The sequence below is a fragment of the Python bivittatus genome, unplaced genomic scaffold (genome assembly GCF_059951505.1).
Source record: "Python bivittatus isolate LINGU-HERP-01145 unplaced genomic scaffold, Pbiv_v1 ctg000850_np1212, whole genome shotgun sequence".
Classification (NCBI taxonomy): Eukaryota; Metazoa; Chordata; class Lepidosauria; order Squamata; family Pythonidae; genus Python; species Python bivittatus.
The window spans coordinates 5,819,263-5,845,548 of NW_028277112.1; the positions used below are offsets into that span (position 1 = coordinate 5,819,263).

The 26,286-nt window shown below is 38.4% G+C and overlaps 1 protein-coding gene across 2 annotated transcripts in view; it reads right to left on the reverse strand.

The window, feature by feature from the left end:
- ARHGEF28 (Rho guanine nucleotide exchange factor 28) overlaps nucleotides 1-26,286 on the reverse strand; it is a 160,512-nt gene that overhangs the window by 108,207 nt on the left and 26,019 nt on the right. For both annotated transcript variants that reach the window (XM_088129801.1, XM_088129802.1), the window contains exons 3-6: nucleotides 18,760-18,901; nucleotides 16,646-16,939; nucleotides 5,060-5,243; nucleotides 3,089-3,269 (exon numbers count right to left, since the gene is read on the reverse strand). In XM_088129801.1, coding sequence (XP_087985927.1) covers nucleotides 3,089-3,269; nucleotides 5,060-5,243; nucleotides 16,646-16,939; nucleotides 18,760-18,901 — 801 coding nt within the window. The remainder of the gene's footprint in view (nucleotides 1-3,088; nucleotides 3,270-5,059; nucleotides 5,244-16,645; nucleotides 16,940-18,759; nucleotides 18,902-26,286) is intronic.

Sequence of the window (26,286 nt, forward strand, 5' to 3'; positions counted from 1 at the left end):
GATTCTCTTATGCTCCTCCCCTCCAGAGGGAGGTAGGACCCATTCAATCGGTTCACCTGCAGTGACTGATGGACCCAACTGGGTTCCAATGGGAGCTGGGAGTTATACCCGAGAGTCTGCTGCACAGTCCAGTGGGGATCTTGGCCGCTACCTGGAATAGGAAAGAAGTCAAGATCGCGCCCATGTGACCTCTCTTGACCCATCGAACCAGACACTCCCCATGGTTTTCATAGGAGTCAAGGGTTTTGAAAAGGGTTAAAAGACGTCTAGAGCACCACTGGAGGAAAGCAAGGACCAAACCCAACCGAACACAAGCTAGAGCTGCTATTAAGGCCTACCTTGTGGTGGTAAGAGCTGCGAAACATCAATATTTCTCTGCTCTTATTGCATCCGCAGAATGCCACCCAGCGGCCCTGTTCAAGATCACCCAATCTCTTTTGGGAAAGGGGGGCTCAGTAGCCCATTTACAGGGCCGCACAGAGGAGTTTTCTAGGCATCTGGAGGATAAAATCACTCAGATCCAGTTCCAGCTGGATACCAAGCATGAGGCATGGTATATAGAGACGCCCAGGCTACATTCTTACCCTGTTATCTGGGAACAGTTTGATCCTGTTGAACCTGAGGAAGTGGATAGGTCCTCCGGATAGTCAATGCTAGCACCTGTCAACTAGATCCATGTCCCTCCTGGCTAGTTAAAGCTTCCCGGGAGGTGACATGTGGGTGGGTCCAGGCAATGGTGAATTCATCCTTGAGGGAAGAGGTGTTTCCAGCTGCCTTTAAGGAGGCGCTGGTGCACCCCCTCCTCAAGAAGCCATTACTGGATCCCACCATACTCAACAACTTTTGTCCCGTCTCCCACCTCCCCTTTTTAGGGAAGGTGGTTGAGAAGGTGGTGGCGTTGCAGCTCCAGAGGATCCTGGAGGAAACGGATTATCTGGACCCTTTTCAGTCAGGTTTCAGGCCCGGATACGGGACAGAAATGGCATTGGCCACATTCATGGATGATCTCTGGCGGGAACGGGATGGGAGTAGTGCATCCATACCTGCTCTTCTTGACCTCTCAGCGGCTTTCGATACCATCAACCATGGTATCCTTTTGGGTCGACTTGGGGAGTTGGGAGTGGGTGGCAGAGTTTTGCGCTGGTTCTCTTCCTTCCTCCAAGGTCGATCCCAATCGGTGTTGATTGGGGTTGAGAGGTCCAGCTCGCGGCCCCTCCTTTGTGGGGTGCCCCAGGGTTCAGTGCTCTCTCCGCTCCTTTTTAACATCTACATGAAACCACTGGGTGAGATCATCCATCACCATGGGATGAGGTATCATCAATATGCTGATGATACCCAGTTATACATCTCCATCCCGGGTAAGGTGAGTGATGCCATAACCACCCTTTCACAGTGCCTGGAGGCTGCGGGCATCTGGGTGGGGTGCAACAGGCTTCAGCTTAACCCTGGTAAAACGGAGTGGCTATGGATTGGAGGCCCCTCTGTATCCAAGGATTTACCATCTTTGGTTTTGGATGGGGTTGCATTGCCCCATATGGACCCAGTGCATAATCTGGGGGTCCTCCTGGACTCACGACTCCTGCTCGAGGAACAGGTGGCAGTCGTGGCCAGGAGAGCCTTTGCCCACCTTCGTGTGGTACGCCAGTCACGCCCCTTCCTGGATCAGGAGGCTCTCCAGTGAGTCACTCATACCCTGGTCATCTCTCGCTTAGACTATTGCAATGCGCTGTACATGGGGCTACCTTTGAAGAGTATCCAGAAGCTACAGCTGGTCCAAAATGCAGCCACGCGGATAATTTTGAGTGCCCCAAGAACGGCGCATATAATACCTTTACTACGCGAGCTGCATTGGGTCCAATTCAAAGTGTTGGTTATCACCTTTAAAGCCCTATATGGCATGGGTCTGGGTTACCTGAGGGACCATCTTACCCCCGTCACATCAACCCGTCCCAACCAGTCAAGCAGAGAGGGCATGTTGCGGGTCCTGTCAGTGAGAGAATGTCAACTGGCAAGGCCCAGGAGGAGAGCCTTCTCTGCCATTGCTCCAGCCCTTTAGAACATTCTCCCCCCAGAGGTGCAGCACGCCCCTACCCTACCAGCCTTCCAGAAAAAATTGAAGACCTGGCTCTGCCAGCTTGTGTGGGGGGATAACAACTCTACCCGATCCTGGGGGTGGCTAGCGCCTCAATGACGCTCCCTGAGTGATCGCCAATTATTTTGGATCTTTTTATTTTGTATTTATTTTTGTAATTTTAATTGATTTTAATTGTTTTGTAAACCTCCCAGAGTCGTTTAATGAGATGGGCAGTGGCAAATTTGATAAATAAATAAATAAATTATATTGTATGTATGTACAACATAAGATATATACAACATTTTAATTAGACTTGAGTACCAACTTTGGTTTCTCACAATTTCCACCTCACTTTTCAATTTAAATAAAAGCTTAAATAAAAATTGAAAAAATTATTTCAATTTAAATAAATAATTGAATTTTTATGTATGTTTCTTAATATACCATTTTTGTAATACGTCCACATTCGCAAATAGCTATTCCTAATATGATGCATTTTTGTATATTATTTTCACCATTATTCTAAACATTATTGAGTACATTATTTCATTGTTTAAACTGAACAACTGTATTACAACTTTTTGAACATAAAAATATCAAGGGGTAATTGCATTTCCATTGGCTTCCTCTTTTGGAAATTGCAATTTAGTAGCTTTGAATTTAAATGTGAAATGCTACAATTCTTGGTTTAGTAACCAAAATGATAAACCAGTTTCATCATATTTTCTATGGCATTTTATGGCAACTAAATATAGATACCAGACTTCACAAATGTATTGGGGCATAAGCTTTCAACTAGACTACACTTTTTCAGATTAAGTTCTAGATCACAAATCCTGATTCCACAATAAAATTGTTAGTATTTAAGGCATCATAGGATTCTTTTTTCCCATCCTTTTTCCTGTTAACAAGACCTGTTGACTATTTGAAAATGACTGATGGAACTGTCAAATGTGAATAATATTTTTCTTAAACTGTGAAAAGAAAATCACTGTATTACAACTTGGCACTTACCTTGTGTGTAAAAGCTCTATCCCAGAAGTATTTCCTAAAGAGCTGAACATCAGATTCTAGCGAATGGTCTGTTGTGTGATTAAATGTCAGCAACAAAGTCCCTGATGAATAAGCAAATTGAAGGACAGCATTTTCGTCAAGCTCCACTTTAGAAATCTCAAAAGGATGTACGGTCTGCCTTCTGAAACAACACATTCATGAGGTTAGAGTAAGAGTGCCAAGACAAGTGAAACATGGAACACAAACACATGCAATGCTTCTCTCTCACTGCATTCCATAATTTCAGACTCTAATCTGACCATTGCAAAGATCTCATGGAAAAATATTATGGAACACTCAGGCTAAACAATGTTTTTTCCTGAAGAACTCTGCCCATGAATCAACAATTCCAGCTTGGAAGAATTCTGATGAAAAAAAATAAGAACATACAGCTGCTTTTTTTCTGTGATTTTTAAAAAATGCAGACTATTTAATCACAAACCAGATTCAGTAGTCAAACCAGCAGCCAACCAGCTCATTAGCATACCACAATACAAAACAGTCTCTAGAGAGTGCTGTATTGTTTGAATGTTCCATAAAACTGAGACAATAAGTGTGATAACAAAGAATGCATAAATTCATACAAATTGGATATTGTGTAAAGTTAGAAACAAAACAGCAATATAGATTTGAAGGAGGGGGAGTAACTAAGCTCTTTTTTCTTGCTCATTTTTCTTTCTTATTTAATACTTTCATGACTGTATAATGAGAATGGGAGCATTTGGACAAGACAACTATCAGGATCCTGGCTCCAAACCACCCTCTTTGGTTCATTTTAAGATTATGTTGCCCATATGTGGCACAGTGGCCTTGTCTGTGCAGAACAAACCAAAGAGGAAAATTTTAAAATAAATCACCAGTCTCCTTGCTCATTTGTTCCAGTTTGCATACGACTTTCATGGCAACCTTAAAATAAAGTTCAGACAGCTGGGTTGTTGCTAAGTCAATTGTGGGGAGGATCTCCTGGGCAGGTCTGTGGTAGAATAGATGGTGCCAGCCAAGTCATCTAATCAGCAATAACATATTGCTTCAGAACTTCAGCAGGAAATGAACTCTTGAACAGCTTCAAATCTGTTCTATTTCACTGAAGCTTTATGAGTGAGTAGGGGATGTGTGATGGTATGTGTGTGATAGAGAGAGAAATCAGTATATAGTCAAAAAGCAAGACAGGTAAGGAGAAAGAAAAGTGATGATAATAACTGAGTTGTTAAGGAACTGAAGTGACAGAAGACTGCTGGTCTGCTGTAGCAAAGAGTATCTTCTAACCCCTTACAAACTAGCAGCCTTTTGGGAAGCTGAATTCAGAGCAAGAGCAAGTAATACAACAGACAAATCTGGTGAATATATCCCACATTAGAGAGAAAATCTTCCTAAGTAGTTTGGATATTCTCTAAGAACATATAAACTTAGGTGCAAATCAAACAATTTTATCTGAAGTTGTATTAATGTTTATCTCACCTGGACTGTTTTTGGCTGCCTGTCTTCCTAATCTGTTTTAGACTGCTGGTGGATTTTTCTTCTCACTTTTTTTTTTTTTTTTACTTATTTACAGTATTATTGTCTACCCCTAAATTTTAAGAATGATATGGTTTACATATAAACTTCAAATGGTCCAGATATGAGTTTATAATATATAACAAGACATAAACAAGTAATTTATATTGTACTTCCATTGAGCAGTGCTTTCCAGCCTTAACCACTTTCAGCTGCATGAACTTCAACTCCCAGAATTCTTAGCAATGGCCTTGCTGGCTGGGAATTTTGGGTACTAAAGGCCAAACATCAGTTGCCAAGGTTGGGAAACACTGTGATAGAGTATTTTCATTTAAACATCTGCAATAGGATAATTCAGTGAATTTAACAGAGATACAAATAAAAGTAGTCACTGAATTTCTTTCTTCCCATTGTTTCATATCAAGCCATGCTACTTACTTGGAAAAAATTTCGACAAGACTGAAATGTCCATTCTGTAAAGCCAAGTCCAATGGTGTCAACCCTTCCTCATTAAGTAAAGTGACTGCAACTGTTCCACCTGGTTGGAATAACAGGAACTGCGAAAGTTGAACCAGACCCAATCTCATTGCAAGATGGAGAAGTGTCTCTTTGCATTTAGATTCTAAAATAAAAATGTATACATGTTTTGCATTAAAAATCAACGATCAAATTCTTCCAGACCGTAAGTATACTTTAATATAACAATGCAGACTTGATTATTAATACAGAGTAGTAAAAAGAAAGATTAATTCAATGGAATCCCTCAGCTTTATAGCAATCCCTGCTATGTATTTTAATTATGCGTTGGTGGTTGTAACTTGTTGAGAGGGAGGGAGGGGACACCTGAGATCATATTTGGAAAAAAATAATATTTATTTCTCCAGTTTTCAGATGGACACAAGCCTATTTCAATTTCTGCTAAATTATAACAACAATACAGTCTTTAAACTAATTGATCCAGCACAAATTTCATTAGCCGAATAGAGAAGAAGCCTCATGTTCCCCAGCAGGCCAAAAATCTTGAAGATTTGGGAATACTTCAGAACAATGTGAGCTTGGGGTTTTATATGCAGGATATCTGCACTATATCAAACAGGCAGTTCAGCTCCTGGTAACTGGTTTAATTGGCAATAGTATGAAGTGGTTTGCCCCTGCCTTCTTCCAAGATTTTTTTTAACCTCCTCATCTAGCCTGGGATTTCCTAGTGATCTCTTTTCTTGAATATTAATCAAGTCTCGATCTGACTATGGATTCTCCCATGTAGGGTTAGATAATCCATTTCCTACATGCAGATCCCAAGCCCCAATTTTATAGCCCCTCCCCACACAACCTCCAATCACACTGCCATAATGTGACAGTAGAATGGATGATTTTTTACTATATGACTTTGTGTTGTTTTTGACAGAATAAGGTGATGCATTCTACAAAGCAAAATGCAACCCTTTCCCATCTTAAAGCCAAAGTTGCCAAAACCACAAAACATGAGCTGAAAACATTTGGCCCAACTACCTAATATGTTACTGTGTTACTAGACATGCTTCCTGCAGCCCTTGGAAGCCAAAATAATTGTTAAAAGTACAACCTCCAGGCTAAAAAAGATTGCCTAACCCTGTTCTCATTTAATCTCTACTCACACCTACACTTGCACATACTAAGTGAACACTGGAGTCACAGACCTTTCTTGGGAGAGTAAATTTCTTTCTCACAGGAACATCAGTGAAAATTACAAACATTTCCTCCTGCTGCATCATTGCCAACTCCAGATATTCTTCTACACTGCCTCCTCTGGACTTTCCAGCCAAGCTCAATATGGCAAGCCTGTGCCTGCTTCTAAAACGCTTTGTTTTACGTTATGACTTCAGCTACTTTTTCCTGAAAACTTACTCTTTCTCATTTTCTGATTTTTAGAGTTTCTGTGATCTCTTCCTGAAAGTCTATTCACCTCTCTCAGCTCTGTCCTCTTTTATTCTACTCCCTCATCACCACCACGACCACCACAGCTCTCAACTAATTAGCAGCTCAACCTTGGGATCAAGCCATTTAACCGCATTTAAAATAGCCCAACCACTTTAAAGGCCTGAGAAGATGACAAATACCCAACTCGCTGAATCTGCATGCAAGGGTGACTATAGAATGAATCCAGCCTCCACAGCACAATCTTCCCCCCTGATGATTGACATTAGAACCAAACATTATAGCACACATAATGAATACTTATTTCAGAGTTAGTGAAGGTAAACGAGGATGAATTAGTAATTAAGCCAACTCCAAAGCCGAAGGGTACCCCTTTCAACAAAGAATCCCAATATTAGATCATCCTTTAATAAAGATGCCCAGAATCAAAACAGACTCTATGAGAAATGGCCAATAAGATCTCCCCCAATATTTATTTGGCTGGTCCTTAGAGTGATATCCTGCATTTTTTTCAGGAGCACGAGGTGGTCTACGTAGCATTTTTTCTTCCCATTTGTCCCCCAAACAACAATCCTGTAAGGTAGGCTGGACTGAAAAAGTGAGCAGCCTAAAGTCATCCAATGAATCTTTCCTGTTTTTACCATGAGACTTAACTGCCCATTCAGAAAAGTCTCAATATATTATTGCATAGCTTTGCAAGCCTAACATGATAAGCATGTTTTATGCCTAACATAAAAGCAAAATAAAAATCAAAGGGAAGTACAGAGTAGCATTTATGTTTGTGTTCCTGTGACTTTAAATAACAGTCTGGGCTCCCCTAAAGACAAAGACAGCAATGCATTTTATATTACAACCAGGCATTTCCTCAGTTAATATAAGCAAGTGCAGATGACAGTACTGAGACTATACATAAGTTCCCTTCTGATGATGTAGCTGGAAAATCAAAAGTCATCTTCCAGAACAGGAGGGAAGTTTTGCACACTGATCTCAGGAACAACATAATAAGCATAAACATTTGCTCACATTAATAGCACAGGCTAAGATTAGTTCAAAAACTGGCACCACAAATGTAGTCTCAGAAAATGAAGAGCAGATTTAATGCTGATCCTCACTGTATTTTCTAAATGTCTACCATATCACTGGTTGAGAATATGCTAAAAGAAAAGACCCACTTGAAAGTGTGTGAATGAACAGACAAGATTTTCTATTGATAGTTTATGCTAATTTGAACCTCTCTTCCTTGTCATACATATGTAAACAGTGAGTATCTGCTATGGAGAACCTCCTGGATCAATAGAGGCTTTGCACACAAATACTGTAAGGGCTCAGGAAAATTGCAATCCTCATCTGATGGGGTGGCTCAGTGGAGAGAGAAACTCTCCACTGCAGGGACTTACTTCTGCCCCTGGAGGGAAAAGAGAGAGGAATGCAACTAGCATGAGGACTGAATATGACCAGAAGTCTTAAGCACATTTACCTGGGAATAAAAGGAACTGAACTAAAAGCATGCATAATTTTCCTTGTCCTTCTAGGCCTGCAACAAAGACTATCAATTATTCCTTGTTGCAAAGTAAAGGGGAAAAACACCTTAATATGTCCAAAATTCCCTTCTCTATTTTTATGCCAACTTTCAAGGAATAAGCTACAGTAAAAGATTCATCCCCAGCATAGTAGTAGTTTATGCATATTTATCTGAGAAGGGTCACTGACTTCAATTGGACTTATTACAGAATAAGCATGCATAAGATTATGTTTGTTGAACCCAGATGGATTCTCTATCTCTAGTCAAATGTGTGTTCTTATGTATGTGTGTATGTAGAACAGTAGTTTGTGTGAAAGAAAATAGCTGTAGGCAAATAGATCAACTAATACAGACAATATTTAATCAGCATTAATTCAAATAACATTCATTTATTTCCTTTGTTTGGACTCTAACCTTTTTTCGACCATGGGTTCTGACCAGTGCATATATGCACAAACCTGCACAGGTTGGTCACATGCAACCATTTATTGGAAAACATCCAGGTAACTATAGCTAACAAGGTAAGAAATCTGGATAATGTACAGGATTTTTGTATGCCTTTATTACCTTTTTGTTATTATCTTCCTTATAAAGAGATCTGCTTTAAATCCAGGGTTATCTTTCTTTCAGATGGTACTACTAATGTAAGTCAGGTAAAAGGTGCAGCCAGTAAGGTTCCTATAAACTAAACCTTTCCAATGTACTTCAAGTCCATAATATAAATAGCTGAACAAGCCTGTTGTTTCACCAAAATAGAGCCCATTCTCAAATTTACACCATCAGAACAAAGAGCATTTGTTCTAATTCAATGAATGATTAAAATAAAATGAGACATGAGTAGAAAGCTCACATTAAAGGAGCGAGCAAATTCATTTGAGAACTGAAAGTTTCCCAGTTTTAAAGAACTGTTTTTCATCAAATTGTGTCTTGTAAAAATCAACAGCCAAGTTATTAAAGAGGGCTGGAGATGTTGCAAGCAATGCATGGCCAGTAGCTAGACCTTGTTTTGCATCATTCCTCTAGTCTGTAGCCAAAATATAAAGAGTGATAATATCAGAGCTAAAACCAGTCTGTTTAATCTATTACATGAATCTTCCTATTCTTTCTTGCACCTGAATCCTTTTCCTTGCTCAAAACTATTTAAAACAAAACAAATATTTCTCTTGACAGAAGTGACTAAGTTGTCCCTGGATGTTACAGCTCATTTATTTCCAGGAAGGAAGCAGAAAATGTTAGCTGCGTCTTGAAGGGAAGACATGTCATCAGAATAGGCTTGCAGCTTTCAGTTGTTCCAGGCTTAATCTTCTTTCAAACTCCTAAAGTGTTGACAGACTTTCAGACCCAATACCACCTTTTTCTTGTGAACATCAATTAAACATTCTAATACTGCAAATAGTTTCCTAACTTTAGCAGCTAGGCAAATCCAAGGTTGTGCTTGAAAACTGACCATACAACCATGCCATCTGCAGCTGCCTCTCTTTTTTGTTCTTAGCAAACAGGTTATGTGTATGCTTTACCGTGAGTCAAACCACAATTGTGCATGCTGGCACACAACCCATATTTTGAAAAGTTTGTGATAAGATTCAAGTACTGTTTATGTTTTAATGATTTATTTAAAACAAACAGAACTGCAAGGGGAGAAAACATCTAAAAACAAGTGTTATAGCACGTGTACAATGAAAGTCTATTAATGCTGGCAGAAAAAAACAGAAAACATGACTCACACTCCATTACAGAGCGTCCACTTCTTTGAATCAGTGCTTTTTTGCTACTAGGTACCAGAACAGTGTTTGTCAACCCTAGCAACTTTAAGATATGGGGACTTCAACTCCCAGAATTCCCTAGCCAGCATATCTTAAAGTTGCCAAGGTTGAAAAACACTGGCCTAGAGGTTATGCTAACTAGAACAGAGACTTTTATTAAAACATATTCTGAGAGTGAAATTTAAGCTAAAGAAAACTCATCAATAGCCTTGTCTTGCAGGAACTACTGATGTAGTACTTAGTGAAGCTATCACTAGTACTGAGGTGTGATGAGCTACTATGTAAGTTAACATTCAGATGTCTTAGCTTTGAGCATATACAGATAGCTTCCTCTCTAATCCTGTACTTAAAGTTAATAGAAAATATGGAGATATATTCTAAAAAGAACCTAAGGCCACACATAACAATCAGCCACAAAAATCAAACATCTGTCAGGAAAAAATACATAACTGGAATATCATCTATAGTCAACAGTAGAACAGATGCTTTTCAAGCAAACAGCTTAGATTTATTTCAGGATGGGACTGAAAAACTGCCTCTTGAAAACTTGAGAGCCACTGCAATCCTGTTGACAAGACCGGGTTTGATGGGACAATATCAGTCAGGGCCAGGCAGATTTCTCTCTTCCTGACTGAGAAAGCACTGTGTGCATTTTAAGGGTGACTTCTAATCACTGAATCTCTCACAAGATTTGCTTGTTTGACACCTGTACTGTAGTCTTTCTTGTGCCCTGTGAATACCTTTTTATTCTCCCAAACATTTAAAAATTTTAATATTGTCACAATTTTGCCCTGTTTTGCTGTTGGGTTTGTGTGTGTGTGTGTGTGTGTGTGTGTGTGTGTGCGCACGCGCGCCTTTACATGTCGTGTTTTTACTTGTTTGCTTGTTAGATTTAATTCTCACCTTTCCTCCAGAAACTCAAAGCAACATAGCCAGACACACACACCCTCCAGTTTCTCTCCACACTAACCACTGCTAGGTCAGCTGGGCTGAGAAAAAGCGATGAGCCTAAAGTCACCCAGTGAGCTTCACTGGCTGAGGTGAGACTAGGTCTCCTAGTCCAAGACCATAACCACTATACAGCACTGGCTCTGCTGCTTCTGTTTTGTTTTTTGTTTTATTTTGAGTGATTGTGCTATTTATAGTTGGACTCTGCATTGTATCATTGTACTGATTTGTACATCACCCAGACAACTATTCTTATCAGGGTGTTTAAGAATGCAACATAGTGTGCTAAATGCAGCCTGATGATACTCTTGTTTGTATTTCATTTGATATCCAATGCACTGCTATGGAAAAATGGGACTCAAGGTTTTTTTTAACATTAAAACAAAATAGAGCTAATCTAATCTTTAATGCAGAAAAATAGAACCCGATGACAAATATATCGGGCAATAATTCACCATTAATCTACTTTAAGGAAATCTTTACTTTGCATTAATAAAAATAGGAAATAATTTCAATTTCTGAAAGAAAGTTAAATAACTTTCCTACTTGCAGTTTTAATTAGAGTCTAAAATTAATTCTAATATACATTACAGCTTGGCAAAAATCAAATTTGGTAATATAATAATTCCTAGAAAGCATTATTCAACATATGAGAATGAAGGAACCTTATTCCATTAATTGAATTTAGTTTAACTGAATTACCAAGCAGTTGCAGTCAGCCAAATAAGCTTAACACAGAGCCATCAGATGTTGGCAGGGTCAACATGAGGGATCTGCCAAAGGCACAGGTGCTCAGGAAAGCCCACCATGAATTGTGCCAACCTCTCTGCCACTGGGACCCTTTGCCAGGGCCAGATGGACTGCCACCATCACAGCTGCTATTTGTTGTCACTGCTGGCAATCACTCACTTCTGCTCTATCATTAGCATGCTTATCTGACAAGGAGGGCAAAAGCAACTCTGTACGAATCAAGCAAGTCTTTGAATTCATTCCTTGGGAGGTAAGCATCTTGCTTTCCATCAGGTCTTGCATTTTGGGGAATCTAACATGATGGTGGGCCACAGAATGGAGCCAAATACTGCATGATTCTAACAATACAACACTGTTAGGTAAATCACATCTGAGAAAAGCAGGGATGATCTGAATGACTGATAATACCAGCAATCAGTGTGCCACAGCCTGAGGGGTTGGGGCAAGGGAAAAAAGTCTTTTTTAGGTCAAATTTGACTTCTGGTGATTTAATGGACATATCCACGTAGTTTTCTTGGAAGCAATACAGAGTTAGATTTGCCATTGATTTCTTCCATGATGTTTTTTGGACTACCACTCTAGCATACATCCCTGGGACTTCCTGGTAGTCTCCCATTCAAATACTAACCAGGTACTTTTCAAGATCAGCATCAAGAATAGACCATTAACAACCTAGTTTGGCCCACAAGAACTACTTTGCAGCAAAGTTGCAGAGAACAAAAGCTAAGACTGGTTGTATTTGAAAGCGTCTCTAAAGATTTTAATCAGAATGTTTTGGGTGTCAGAACACTTCTTATGCCTATGGAGGCATAGAGTTTTTTCTCCCCTGTACTGATGCCTCTCTAATTTCTCTTCCAGGTTCAGATGCTAATATCTTAACGGGGCCCTCATAATCTGCATGTGTTTATAGAGGCACATTTCAGATGCCACTTTTCTTAATCAGGGTTAAATAATCAGATTCAGCCACTGGAGTGAAATGTGTTAGGCTTTATTAAAGGCAAGAATATCTGAGGAATGCTCCTAAAAAACAGCCTGCTGAACTATGTTTCTCTTTCTTTTGTATCTACTCCATTTGGTAATATTACACATTGTGAATAAAATTCTAGAAAATTCATCACAACTGTCCTGAAAAAAAAATAACAAAACCTTCACAGTTCTTATCTCTAAGATTCTTGGATTCGAATTCAAGAGTGGAAGTTTAAGCGATCATGGATTTCTCTGGGCATCTGTAAGAGTACACCTGAGTTGAAAGAGTCCCCACAGGGCTCTTTTTCACCCTAAGATGATTTTCCAAGAGTTCTGATTTACTAGGGGACTAGTACATACTGCTCAGTTTTTTCTGCTTGACTTTTCCTCCCAACAGGAGCAAATAAGTGGATTGTGGAAGTTTCTTTTGTGGTCTGCCTATCCGTGGCCTGCATGACTCTTAACTAGCCAAACACTGTTCTTGATTGGGCTAGATATGACATGGATTCCAATTCAGATAATAGAATAACCATCACAGATGAAATTTTTAAGTGACTTGTTTAGCTGCTCCTATGGCAGGAAAACTCCAGCAATAATAACTGAGCTCATCTGCAGCTCATCTCAGAAATTCTGATCTACCAAGACACACAAATCCTTCCTATATTAGTGAAGCTGTAACATTCTGTTATAAAAGGAACCTCTTCCGATTGCTTTACTGGTATTGTCTTTCCTACATTTCAATTATTTTAGTGCATGCAGAGTATGTGGCTGCAGCATTTTTCCATAAGTATACTGACAGAATTTTGTTTCCCTGAGCTACTTGTTTCCTGTTCAAACCTTGGACTGACAACCCAAAAGGAATTAAAGAAATCATGTCATTTTTGCTCTCTATAAAGATTTCATTATCAAAATAGCGGATGGGCATCTCACACAGCAGACTTTCCTAACCAGTCATCCATCCGAATCACCATGGCATCAATGAATCCATCAGTAAGCCTCCGTGTTTCATTCTATTCACTGTCTCCATGATTACTAAGGCTTAGTTACGAGACTAGCAGAACGAAAAGTACAACATGCCTTCACTTTAAGGAGAAACTTTTAATGTGAAGCACTTTCAATCAAATATTTCCATACAGGCTCAAAAAATGACATATATTCACACACATGCAGTCCAAGGTAGTCCTCTAAACTAGTGCATATCCATCATATAATTGCCTTCAAATGAGTCAATTTGAATTGTTTTCAACTTGGAGTTTACCTGTTCTCAGTCTGAAATTCCCAGAAATTATTCTGTAATTCACTTTGTGCTCCAACTTGTCAAATACAACAAGGAATAAGGGCTTATTCACCATTTCCCCTTTCGGATTGTTCAGTGTAATTGGATACAGTCCCATTCTTCACCAGGCATAATGAGCTGCCCAAGTCCCCTGCCTTCCTAAAACTCACCAAAAAAAAGTATTCTATAGTGAAACCATGTTTTGACAAATTGGGGTGAGGTGGATTTTAAGGGGATGTCCTTTATTCATGAATGTCCATTAAATACTAAAGGACATCATTGTGGCAATTTGTATCATTTGCATCAAGCAGGGTACATTACATTGAAATTCAAAAAAATGAATTTTTACTGTACAGTAATTTGAGGCATTAGCACAACTCCATTATATCTAGATCCAAATCAAGGTCTCTCAATATTGCCTAAATTCATTGATGTTCTTTAAATGCAAAAGATAGCTAGAAGCTTAGATTCTAACTTTATTTTATCCATTAGTATTACTCTTTTAAAAATCTTAACCAAGTGTGGAGATTATCTGATACTAGTTTTAGATGAACCCCGAAGAGAAGTGAAATTCATCCAAATCACACTGATAAAATGATATGTCAGTCTAATTTTTCAAACATTTTAAAAAAAAAACTCCAAGGACTTTTGTGTGGAGTTAAAGCATGTCACAATCCTTTCTTTTTCTTTTCTTTTCTTTTCTTTTCTCTCAAGTTTCCATAATAAAAACTTCAGAACTTACCGCCCAACCAAAGGTAGGGGATAGAAGAAATGTTGTTGTAGTCTGAGGATTTAACAGGTAGGGGATTTAATATTTCACATACAGAGGCTATGGTTGTGCATCATGGAATCGGCACAGCCTCTCACAAAATGAGACAAAAAAGGAAGGAAAGTCATTGAGCTAAAGGAGGCAATATGCAAGTCTAAGAGGAGTAAATTAAGTAATTTAAGGTTAGCTAAGAGTAGAGCTGCTCAGATGGGCACTTTTTACCAGAATTCAATAGCATCTGGGACAGCCCTGAGATGCTTGAATTTCAGCTCTCAACCACCCCACAGGCTGCACAGATCATGCTAGCTGAAGAACAGGAAAGTTGTAGCCTAACATACATGAAGGGAACCCGTTGGGAAAGGATATGTTAGTTTCTGCCTTTGGCCTTTAATAATATTTGTCACAAAATTAATTAGGAATTTCTCCAGATTTCTGCCAGTTTCATCTCAGAATAGTACATAGCATTCCTGTAGATGATTTACAAACCAATTGAAAGAAAGCATTGTAACATAGTCTTGCAGTTTGGGAAGATGGGGAGGTGAAAAGCCACATTATTCATCACATCATACTCTGTAACAATAAGTGTTTTATGACCCTAATATAATTATGTCCTGTATGAAACTCTCTAGGAGAAAAAAAATTATCTGGAACTAAACAAATTGGATTTTACCTTCTTACAAAGGCAGGCACTAGACAGGATTATAGACCCTTATGAGCATCAAAGTGCTTTCTCAGCCCAACATTTTCACTAGCAGATATCATTTCAGAATGACCCCAGCTTTGGGAAATATCTTGGCATGAAATCTAAAGTCAGTCTCCAGAAGGTCATAGGCAAGATCCCTTTGTGCAATCTTTCTGATTCCACATACACTGAATCATAATTAGTTTGTCAATTACATATCTCAAAGTACCAAGAAGATCATTCGTGTTAAAGTATTGGACTGGGACTGAGAAGGTTCAGATGGAAGTCCACTGTTAATCATGGAAATCAATAACTGACTTTGGCCCAGTCACTATCTCTCAGCCCTATCTGCCTCACAGGTTGTTGTAGAGAAAAACTGGAGGCAGAAGTTCTATGTATATTGTTTTGAGCTCTGGATGAAAGGCAGGATAAAAATTTAACAAATAAATATAAATAACTAACTAAAATCTACTTTTGCTAAAGAATTCACACACATATACAAAAATCCAAGTTTTTAACTGGATTCAAAATCCAACATAATCATTTATATTTTGTGCTATATGATGGTATTATTCAACACAAATCATACTCAATAAGGGTTAAAACAATAAATGACAGAACATTAGTAACTGTAATAAATATGTTGTTGGCTACCAAAATTCCCGCACTACAGCATTCTTTTCACTGCTTCAATACAAAGGATGTCTCCTTTGTTTATATAATAAGAATTTGTTATTACATAACAATTTTGAATTAGAAAAAATGTTCATCTGCTAGTAATCAAGGTGGAGACATCATATTACTGCCATATTAAACTTGTTAGCAGGCTTTGAATTGTCACCAGTTGCTGACAAGCATTATTCATGGACTGAATTAAATCTACTAAGGAAACAAAGAATTTTTTTTAAAGGAGAGACTGACTACCAAAAAAAAAAAATTCTGGTTGCTTTGTAATGTTCCTAGCACATTGGCTGTTTTCATATATATTAGCCCTAATGGGACACAAAGCAGTTTGGAATATTCAATTTAATTTCTGGTGCCTAATTTAATTTCATAATTTAAATTTAATTTCTGTTGTAGTGGCTGTCTTTGATCTTTATACTGGTAATACATACAGAACAGTAAGAATCAGCATACATGAGAAAAGAATAAACACGGCTGAGGTAAAAGAGTGATGTAGTAGTTAAGATGTAGTAGAACTGGGGAGACACAGCTTCACATCCACCTCCAGTCATGGAAGCTCACTGGATGACTTTGGTCCAGACATTCTGTCTATGCCCAACCTACCTCACAATTTTATTGTGGTAAAAAAAAAAAAAAAAGGAAGAAGGAGTATTGCATATTCAACTTCGAGCAGCTGGACAAAAGACAGAATCTAACTCTAATCACAAACACTATAAAAGAAATAAAATAAAATAAATGAGAATTACTTACCATCTTCTGTACTATTCCCAACAATGTTCCAAGAAGATGGAATCTCTTCATGGGCCATAGCTAGCATAACGTCATGATCCATTGACTGCAAATCTCTCACAATCAAACCAAATTGACTGAGAAGCGTGTGATGACTTGAAGAAGTGAGACAGTTGACCTGGCTCACCAAGAAACATGCTAATTCACAAGCAATGTCATGCTTGTAAGTGATAGATGAGGAGCCCAGAGTCACAAATTCACTTTCCTTTCCATACATAACCACAAAGACAGAAACATCTTCTTGTTCTCTATGAGCTGAAAAAGTATAAGGACAATTAAACATTATATACTCAATACATGACTCTAAGAAAAATATATATTTTTACCACTTTTAAAAGTATGGGAAATTGGAATTAAAGTGAAGTTCCATTCTCATATACTGTATGTGCAGAAAAAAATTAAAACAATTTATAGTATCCATTCCTCCTATTCAAATTTCACATGTGCATCATCTGCACTTGACTGAAGTACATAAGCAATGCCTAGTAACATTAGAAGTAATAGAGAGCCTGGTGGATATATTTTTCAGTTGTCAGGAATTGGCCAGTGCCTTATACTGCTCCTTTTTATTCAGTGCAACTTTCCACCGTCCACATGTATTAGGATTACAACTATTAGAATACCCAGCCAGAATGAATTGGCCCAGGCAGAAAAACATGCCAGAAGAATTCCCAGCCAGAAGACTATGTTGTCTGGGAATTATGGAATTTATGGTTCTAACAGATGTAGAGTTGCCCCATCAGCAAAAATGTTGTTAGTAATACAAACAAAAAGGTTTGTATTAGCTGATATTTATTTGATCGCCGATGTGACAGATCAAGCCAGGTTGTTCTAGGCAATGTGTGACTGCCTGGCCATGCAAACCAGTACTATAATTACTTCTGCACTCATCGGTACTTGATACTAGTGTATCAAGGACAGAGGACTTTTTCACACAAATTCTGCTTGACTATGTGGTAATGGTGCTGAAAGGATAGCACTCAAACAATGGGGAGGGAAAGCAATGTATCAAGGCACCTGATACCTGCAGAATCCAGTGTGTTCCACACACCCCTTTACTAGAAGATAAAAAATAGGGTAGATGATGCTTGAGAACAAGTTAAGGATAGATTGTCATGGAGAAAAACGATCAATGTGGTCGCTAGTAGTCGATGGCACATAATCAAGCAATCAATCAATGCTTGAGGGTATTTATGGAAAGTTGATGCCCTACTACTTATGGTCTAGTATATAGGAGATTTTAGAGATTTTAGCAAAACAGATTCAAAACAAAATCAGCAACTTCCTGAATAGCTAGTCCCTGGCTCAGGCTCATTTCTAGAAGACAGAATGTGAGTATGAATTAGACCAAGCATACAGAGAGTGATATCTCCCTACAGTATACTGTCTCCTGATTCAGGAGCGACCAATCTCAGTATTTCTTTTACACAGGCAGGAGGAGGAGATAACTGATGCAGTGGGCAAATGCTATAAAGATCAGCCCTGGTCTGAAGACACTGGGCAGTATGCCAGTGCTGCTGCTAACAAAAAGCTAGCAAAAGCTAGCAAATTTTATAAGCCATGCTTTTATAAGGCTTCAGACTAGAATATATGTTGTAAATAAAAAGAGCCTCCCCCACCCCTAAAATGGGGCATGCAGAAAAGTCCAGCCTGGGTCATAATCTGATTTCAGAAATACAGAAAATGTTATTTCAGAATTCCAGCAGAAAATTTTCATTCCTGATTCTTGAAACTGTATATATTAAGTAGGATCATAAATAATGCTTGGACCTGGGGAAGGACAAACTAAGTAACGTGGAGTATGCAGTACTCCAGAAAGTGTCAGACATTTCAGGAAAATCAGCTGCCACTTATTGCTACGCTCAGTCAGTTATCTGGAATCAGACATCACGTTTTAGCCCAGCAACTGCACACAAGAGACAAAAACATAACATTTTCTTCTTTCTTGCTATTGTTTGGCTTCCACTGTGATAATGATTAAATAATCAGAATTCAGTTATTAACAGCCCCCCCAACAAATTAAAATGCTGCCGTAGGAAGGCAAATGGACAATGTAGTAAAGCTATCACACTCACCTGGAATAATAGATTCAAGGGTGTTATCAGTAACTTGCTTAGCAAAAACCACGTGTTTCTGTGTTGAGCCTTTGTAAACAAAGTAAAATTCAGCCTTCTCTGGAAGAATGTTGTCAAACTTTCCGTATATAATGATTTGTCCCTAGAAAATGGACATATTTTTAATGCTATATCATATAGTGTAAGTATTTCTAATTACAAGGAGTTGGCAGTACATAATGGGCATATTCCACACAATCCCATTTACTATAGTTAAATGAATGTGAAAAACATGGTTAAAGCTTTCACACTGAAATCAGTGGAGCTGAAAATGTTTACTCGTAGACAGATTATGATAAAAGGTTTGTAGTTCAAACCAGAATTAACAAGATTATAAACAAATCACACTTTTTCCAGCAACTGAAATTAACAAACCAAAATAACGCCATTACTGTCTCTAGCACTGATTAGAACATATCTTGTTATGTGTGAATTACTGAGTTCAGGGTGTGCACAAAACCAAAATTATGTAATCCCCATGTCTCCAGATAAGAATACACAAGTGCATCAATATTACATTCAGTTTTTCTGACCCATGAAAATGCCAATCAATGAAATGTAGGCAGGAGGATCACTCCTTGTAGTCATGTCATCCCAGGTATTCTTTAATTAAAGCATTACTGAAGAGTCAACAGCTAAGTGACAGCCACAGAGCTTTCATAATGTGCCGGACAATGGATAAGATTGACAAAGCCTTGGCATGAGAGCAAAAGGCACCATCACTCTGCTGGCAACACCCAGCTCTATCTTTTCTTTTGATGCAAACTTGGTCTTGCTTATTTGCTATCTGGGTGTGATGGGCGAACAGGATACAAAAAGAACTAACTGATAATGAATCAGACTAAACTTAGGAAATGATGTCCAACAAAGCCTATGAACTCAGGCAACAAACATTAGTAATCATCACCAACAGGTTAAATCTCTCATATACTATGCCCTAGTGTGCTGTGGTCTCTTTTTTCTTTGAAAAAAGGCCATATTACTAGTAAAACAGACATACATCTGACTATGTAATTCCACCAAATGAAAGCAAAGCTCATTTAGAGAAAAGGCATTTCCAAATGTGCATTTTCCAGAAACAAAAAAGGTTCATAAGTAAGTTTTATATTGAAATTCTAACTATTCTAAATATAATTCAGGACAGTAATTTCTATATAGAGTTCTTTACAGCATCCAGAATTTTTTTTTTTTTTTGCAGTCAGCATGTAAGGAAACAAATGTATGTGTCCAATTTATACATTACACATCTAGAAATAATTATTAAATTAGGTGCATAACTGGAGATTTAGGAGGGGGGAATCACAAATCAGTATAACTTGGCAAAAACAAATGAACACAAGTGTCTAAAATATTTTTGATGAAATGTAATAACATGCCTGTTTAAAGTCACACTTATTCCATGGCCTTTGAGAGAAAAATGAAAGCTAAACAGACTGTACAGAATATTACCTGAAGATTATTCTTTATAATACAAAACTAAAACGAACTAGAGACTAAACTAAAAGAAGGTAAGGGAACAGTGAACAATTAATGGGAAAGAACCTAGAACATTTCAGAGGTACAGACTCTTGCAGGAACTTAATGAATTTACCAAATACATCCAAATAAAAACCAGATATAAGTTTCCATTATTATTGTTGGTCACACAGTCATCCAGTTGTTTAGACTGGATTTGCCATTTTTATCCACCTATTGAGTCCTTCCCAAGGACCTGGGATAGGCAGATGTTGTTGCTTGATGGTGTTAAAGGTATCGTCGCAGGATGTAAGCTGTTCCAAGTAAACCTGCCTTTTGCAATTGACTGATGGTGATTTTGTCAATGTTGATGGTCTTCAAATGATGCTCCAGATGTTTGGGGATTGCACCCAAGGCGCCTATTACTATTGGTACTATCTTTGCTTTCTTTGCACACAGTTGTTCTATTTCTATTTGCAGGTCTTTGTATTTTGTGATTTTCTCCAGTTCTTCCTCTTCTATTTTGCTGTCTCCAGGTATTGCAATGTCCACTATCCAGACTTTTTTGTCTTATCAACAATTGTTAAGTCTGGGGTATTATGTGGCAGGTGCTTGTCTGTTTGAATTCTAAAGTCCTAGAGCACTTTAGCTTCTTCATTTTCTATTACTTTGTTTTGTGGTCCCACCAGTTCATGCTTGCAGGCAAATGGTATTTCTTGCAGATATTCCAATGCACCATTGTTGCTACTTTGTCATGCCATTGTTTGTAGTCAGTCTGTGCAATCTTTTTGCAGCAGCTAACCAGGTGGTCCACTGTTTCTTCAGCTTCTTTATAGAGGCAGCATTTGCTGTCTGTTGCTGTCTTCTCAATTCTGGCTTTGTATGCGTTTGTTCTTAAGGCTTGGTCTTGTGCAGCCAGAGTTAGCCCCTCTGTCTCTTTCTTCAACTTTCCTGCTCTTAGCCATTGCCAGGTGTTGTTGTTATCTGCTTTGTCTACTTGTTTCTTTTTGTGTTTTGACCATGTAATATTTTGCTTGCCATGTCTCTTTTCTATTCTTCATTTGGTTTTTCTTGTAGGCCAGTTTGATCTCTTCAGTATTCAATAAGCCTTCATGGTGTACTAGCTTCAGTGCATCTTCTTCATTGTCCTTCAGATATTCTTTAATGCCCTTTTTTCTTCTTCAACTCTCTGGTGTACTTGCAATATTCCACACCCACCTATGTTCCTTGCTAAGTAGAGTCTGTCAACATTGCTGTGTGGATGAAGGGCATGATTCATTGTTATTATTTTTCTGGTCTTCCTATCCAGGGCTTCTAGTTCTGCATGAGTCCAGTCCACTATTCCAGCTGTGTATCTAATGACTGGAATTGCCAGGTGTTAATTGCCTTGATGGCATTTCTGCCACTGAGTATGGACTTTAAGATCTTCTTCACTCTCATGATATATTCACTACTAACATTCTTCTTGACTTCAATGTGCTTGATGCTGTCAGCTTGAAGGATGCCCAGGTATTTGTAGTGATCTTCATCCAGACTCTTGATGCTGCTGTATTTCTTGTTGTATTTCTTTGGGTTGTCCCATAGCTGTACCCAGAACTGCACTGTTTCTTCTTTGTCAGGTACTGATTGGTTCATTGCAGTCTCCCCATTGATGGATTGGTAGAAACATTTCTGATTCAACTGAAATTGGAGATTCTGCCTACAGTGTGCAATTCGAGCTTCGTATCTGCTGATCTTTTTGGCTATGGCTGTTATTTGCTGCTTTATTATTTCTAGTGCTTCTTTGATCTTGTTTCTAGGTCATATTTCTTGATTAGGTATTCTTTGGTCTTCCTGTTCTTCAGCTTCTTTTCTTTCATCTGTCCTAGCTTGCTTGCATCTGATCTTAGCATGCTGATCTTATTTTCCAACTTGATCTTCCATTTTGGTGGTGTACTGTTTGGCTTTTTTTTCTTGTTTGTGGATTTTGCATCCATGGTATTCAGTTATAACTGCAGCTATGCTGTACATTAGTTAGTTTGTTTCTAGCAGTGAGCTGGGGTTTATATCTGATATTACAGAATTGGCATCTTTTAATACTTGTGCCAGCTGTTGTTGTTGTTGTTGTTGTTGTTGTTATTCCTACCATATAAAAGAGGCTTCTCCAACTTTGTGTCCTGCAGATGCATTTGATTTGATTCAAAGAAGATCAAAGAAAGATGGAAGGAATATATTGAAATACTATACAGTAGCAATGTCAACATTCAAAATACCTTAGGAGATATTTCCCACTTACAAAAACCTCTAGTACTAGAAGATGAAGTTAGATCAGCACTCTGGTTATTACTAAGTCAGAAGGAACAGAAGAAGAATCAGTAAAGATTCTATCGTACAATATCCTTAATTTCACATGCTAGCAAAATAATTCTTAAGATCATCCAGTGCAGATTAGAGCCCTGCATGGAAAAAAGTATGCCAGATGTTCAAGTTAGCTTTATAAAAAGCTGAGGAACACAAGACATTAGGATGCATGCTGGACAACTGAAAAGCCAAAGAATATCCAAGAGAAATCTATGTGCATCATTGATTATAGAAAGGCCCTCGATTTTGTTGATCATGTCAAGCTGTGGAATGTGTTTAGAAAAATGGAAATCCTAGAAGATCTCATTGTTCTCATGAGAAACCTATATAGGTCAGGAAGGCACAATACAGATAAAATGTGGTGAAACAGACTGGCTCCAGCTTGGCAAAGGAGTGAGACAAGCCAGTATACTCTTCCCTTATTTATTCAACCTATATGCTGAATATATATTAAGGAAAGCTAGACTGGAAGAAGATGAGTGTGGTTTTAAAATTGGAGGAAGAAACATCAATAACCTGCGCTATGCTGATGACACTACTCTAACAGCCAAAAATACAAAAGATCTGCAAGGTCTTGTGCTTGTACTAATAAAAATCAGCTCCCACTACTTTAGTATAACGCTAGGCAACACATTTTCCAAATAGCTTCCCATGATATCCTTTATTCACCATTTAAAGGTAAGTGAGGAAGAAACATAATATGCACGTACACAACTATTTATGATCTGGAGCAAGCCTTTCCTCTCTTAATATATTAATATTAATATTAAAACCCAGGTTAAATGAACAGTATGCTGAACACTAGGAAATTCAGTATTTTGTCACACAGTGCAGGCTCCCCTCAACTGACAAGGCAAAAACTTCAAAAATATATTTCCAAGGATCCAAAAATTCAGATAAGTAGGCTTACTGTACAAAAGCTATGAAGTTGTTATAAAAACAATACTGTGCATAAACTGCTGTGTTTATAGTGTAATCAAGGTTCAAAATTCTTGCACCTCTTTCTCCCCTCCCCACCCCCGTGAGAAATTGCAGGGAGGCTAGGGAAGGAATGAAAAAGAGAGTAGGCATAAATAATCAAGAGACCATGGGTGAGTTAGTTGAGAATTTATCTCATAATTGGCAGTTTAGTCCAGTTGGAGAGAAATCTGGGAAAAAGTGTTTTAAAGCATCTGTATCGCCAAGATGGCAAAATGACTGCTGGATCAGATGGGCTGCTGGTCTAATACAGTAAGCTCTAAACTGAGTTCTGATTGTTAATCGGCCTACTATACACATCAATTTGGGGCCTTTTCTCTACTACAAACAGGGTAAAACCTTCAACACTTCCAAACGTTTTGCAATATAACCAGGGTTAACTATGTTATAAATTAAGAGACAAAAATGAAGTATTATTTATTTTCTGCTTAATTAATTTCGTATTACAGGCATCACAGCAGAATGCTCAAAAATATGGGTTTCTTACATCCAAATAATAATAAAGAACTTAATAATTAGAATGCATATGTTTCTGTTCTTGGCCTGGAGGTGAAAATTAATTCCATCCGTGTACATCTGACACACCCCAGCAGCTGGATCTACTTTCTTCCACAGCTCTCTGAATCCTTCATACCTATGCTTATACCTGGGAGAAAAGCTTTTGAGGCTTAGGTGTGGATACAGAAACTACCACTTTATAAAAATGAAGTACAGTTGTAAACATGAGCTAGAATTCCAAGAGCAGAAAATTATTTCCAGTATCCCAAAGATTTTATAGTAGATGTTCTTAGTAAATAATCCAATTTGTTAAATACAAGCTGCACTGAAAACTGGGGCATAGATCATTTTAAAAACTATTGGGGGGGGCACAAAATATTTTGTTCCATGAAACCTTTGACTTACTTAAAAGATACTCAGTTTCTATATGACACTGTTTCTTTTGTTCCTGATTTTGCCACATTTTAATAATTTAAAGATTCTAAATCACTTTACAATACTTAGATCAGGATTTCTCAAAGCTTGTGATGTTATCTTAAAATAATAAAGGAAGCTGTACTCACACACACACACCCCCATTAATATATGAAATTATATGACATCCTTCCCCATGAATAGGTCACAAATCATAAAGGAAAGAAGCCATTTAATGGGCACCAGAAGGAGGGAGAAGTGCATACTCTATCTTTCATCACAGTCAGGGGGAAGGCCACCCTTAAATCTTGAGCGCAACCATGTTAAGAGTTCAACATGCAGGGAATATGCTGCAGAAGTATGTTCAGGAGAGTACAATGACCTCCCAATGAGAGGCACCATTCTCCTGCAAAAAGTATAAGCAGAGCAGTCCTCAGGCTGCCTAAATTGGGTGTGCAGGCTAAGCACCAAAGCCCAGTACAATGACCTCAGGAAGAAGCTCTAAGGGTTTGGTAGTGGGAGCACAGTTAACTAGGCAAAAGTGATTCAGACCTGGCCAGGTTGCCTTGGACAGTGACCAGGAGCAGTTGGGCTTATTGCAGGAGCCATTTCTACAAGCATAAAAGTTGTCAAGGGAAGCCAGGTACTCAGATCTTGTGCTCAGCTGGGTCCATTGCCACCACTCAGCAAAGACTGTGTCCAGGCAAAGCAGGAATGACTGAGAAGCAACTCAGATTTGGTCACAACCCCATTCTGAAAGCCCCTGGATTAGATTACAATTATCCTGGGGCCCTACCTGCCCTAAAGAACCAGTTTGGTGTAGTGGTTAAGGCACCAGGCTAGCAACCAGGAGACTGTGAGTTCTAGTCTTGCCTGAGGCACGAAGCCAGCTGAGTGACCTTGGGCCAGTCACTCTCAGCCTTAGGAAGGAGGCAATGGCAAACCACTTCCGAAATCTTGCCAAGAAAACTGCAGAGACTAGTCCAGGCAATTGCCAGGAGTCAACACTGACTCAAAGGTATGCACACACACACGCAATATCTGCCTTAGGGACTTAGAGGTAATTTTATTGAAGGAGTGATTTTTAAAAAGTACCATTCCTAGATAGATGAATTAAAAAATAATTCTGGATGTACCTGAAGCAACTCTAGAATCCCAGCCAAAAGTGCCTGGTAACATTGCTTACCTAGCTTGTTCCCTAATGCAACCTACAAACTGAGAATATACCTTTACATTTCCTAATTAACTGGGCGATTCAACAGACACAGGGACTTGCACCTGCTCTTTGATCCTTTTCTTTGTCTCCCCTCCCTTTTCCATCTGTTTGGCACACACCTACAATTCTGTTCGCTACAGAAGAATACTGAAGGAACATTGAAAGATCCTAGATCTATCTTCTTATTCTAGGTTGCAAAATTGCAACCAGTGACTGTCTATCATATTTCTGAATATCTAGAATAATAATTTTGTACCCAAGCTAAATATATTTGCTGTTTTAAATATGGCTTGTAGTTTGTATTCTATCCACACACTTATGACTTCCTTTTTACATAGGCTTGGAAGGTCTTATTTTTTAAAAAATCTTAGTTAAATTAAAAAAAACTCCTACAATTCCATATATTTTGAATTCACAGATGTGGCTACAGTCAGTTGTAATTTCCCCACCAGACTTCCAGTTTTATCATACTGTAATTGCCAATAATTACAAGCTACAATGATGAACTCCAATGGCCATATTTCATTTGCACAATTATCCATGTCTTCCCACTTTGATATGGTTGGAAAAAGAAAATGTACACGTGG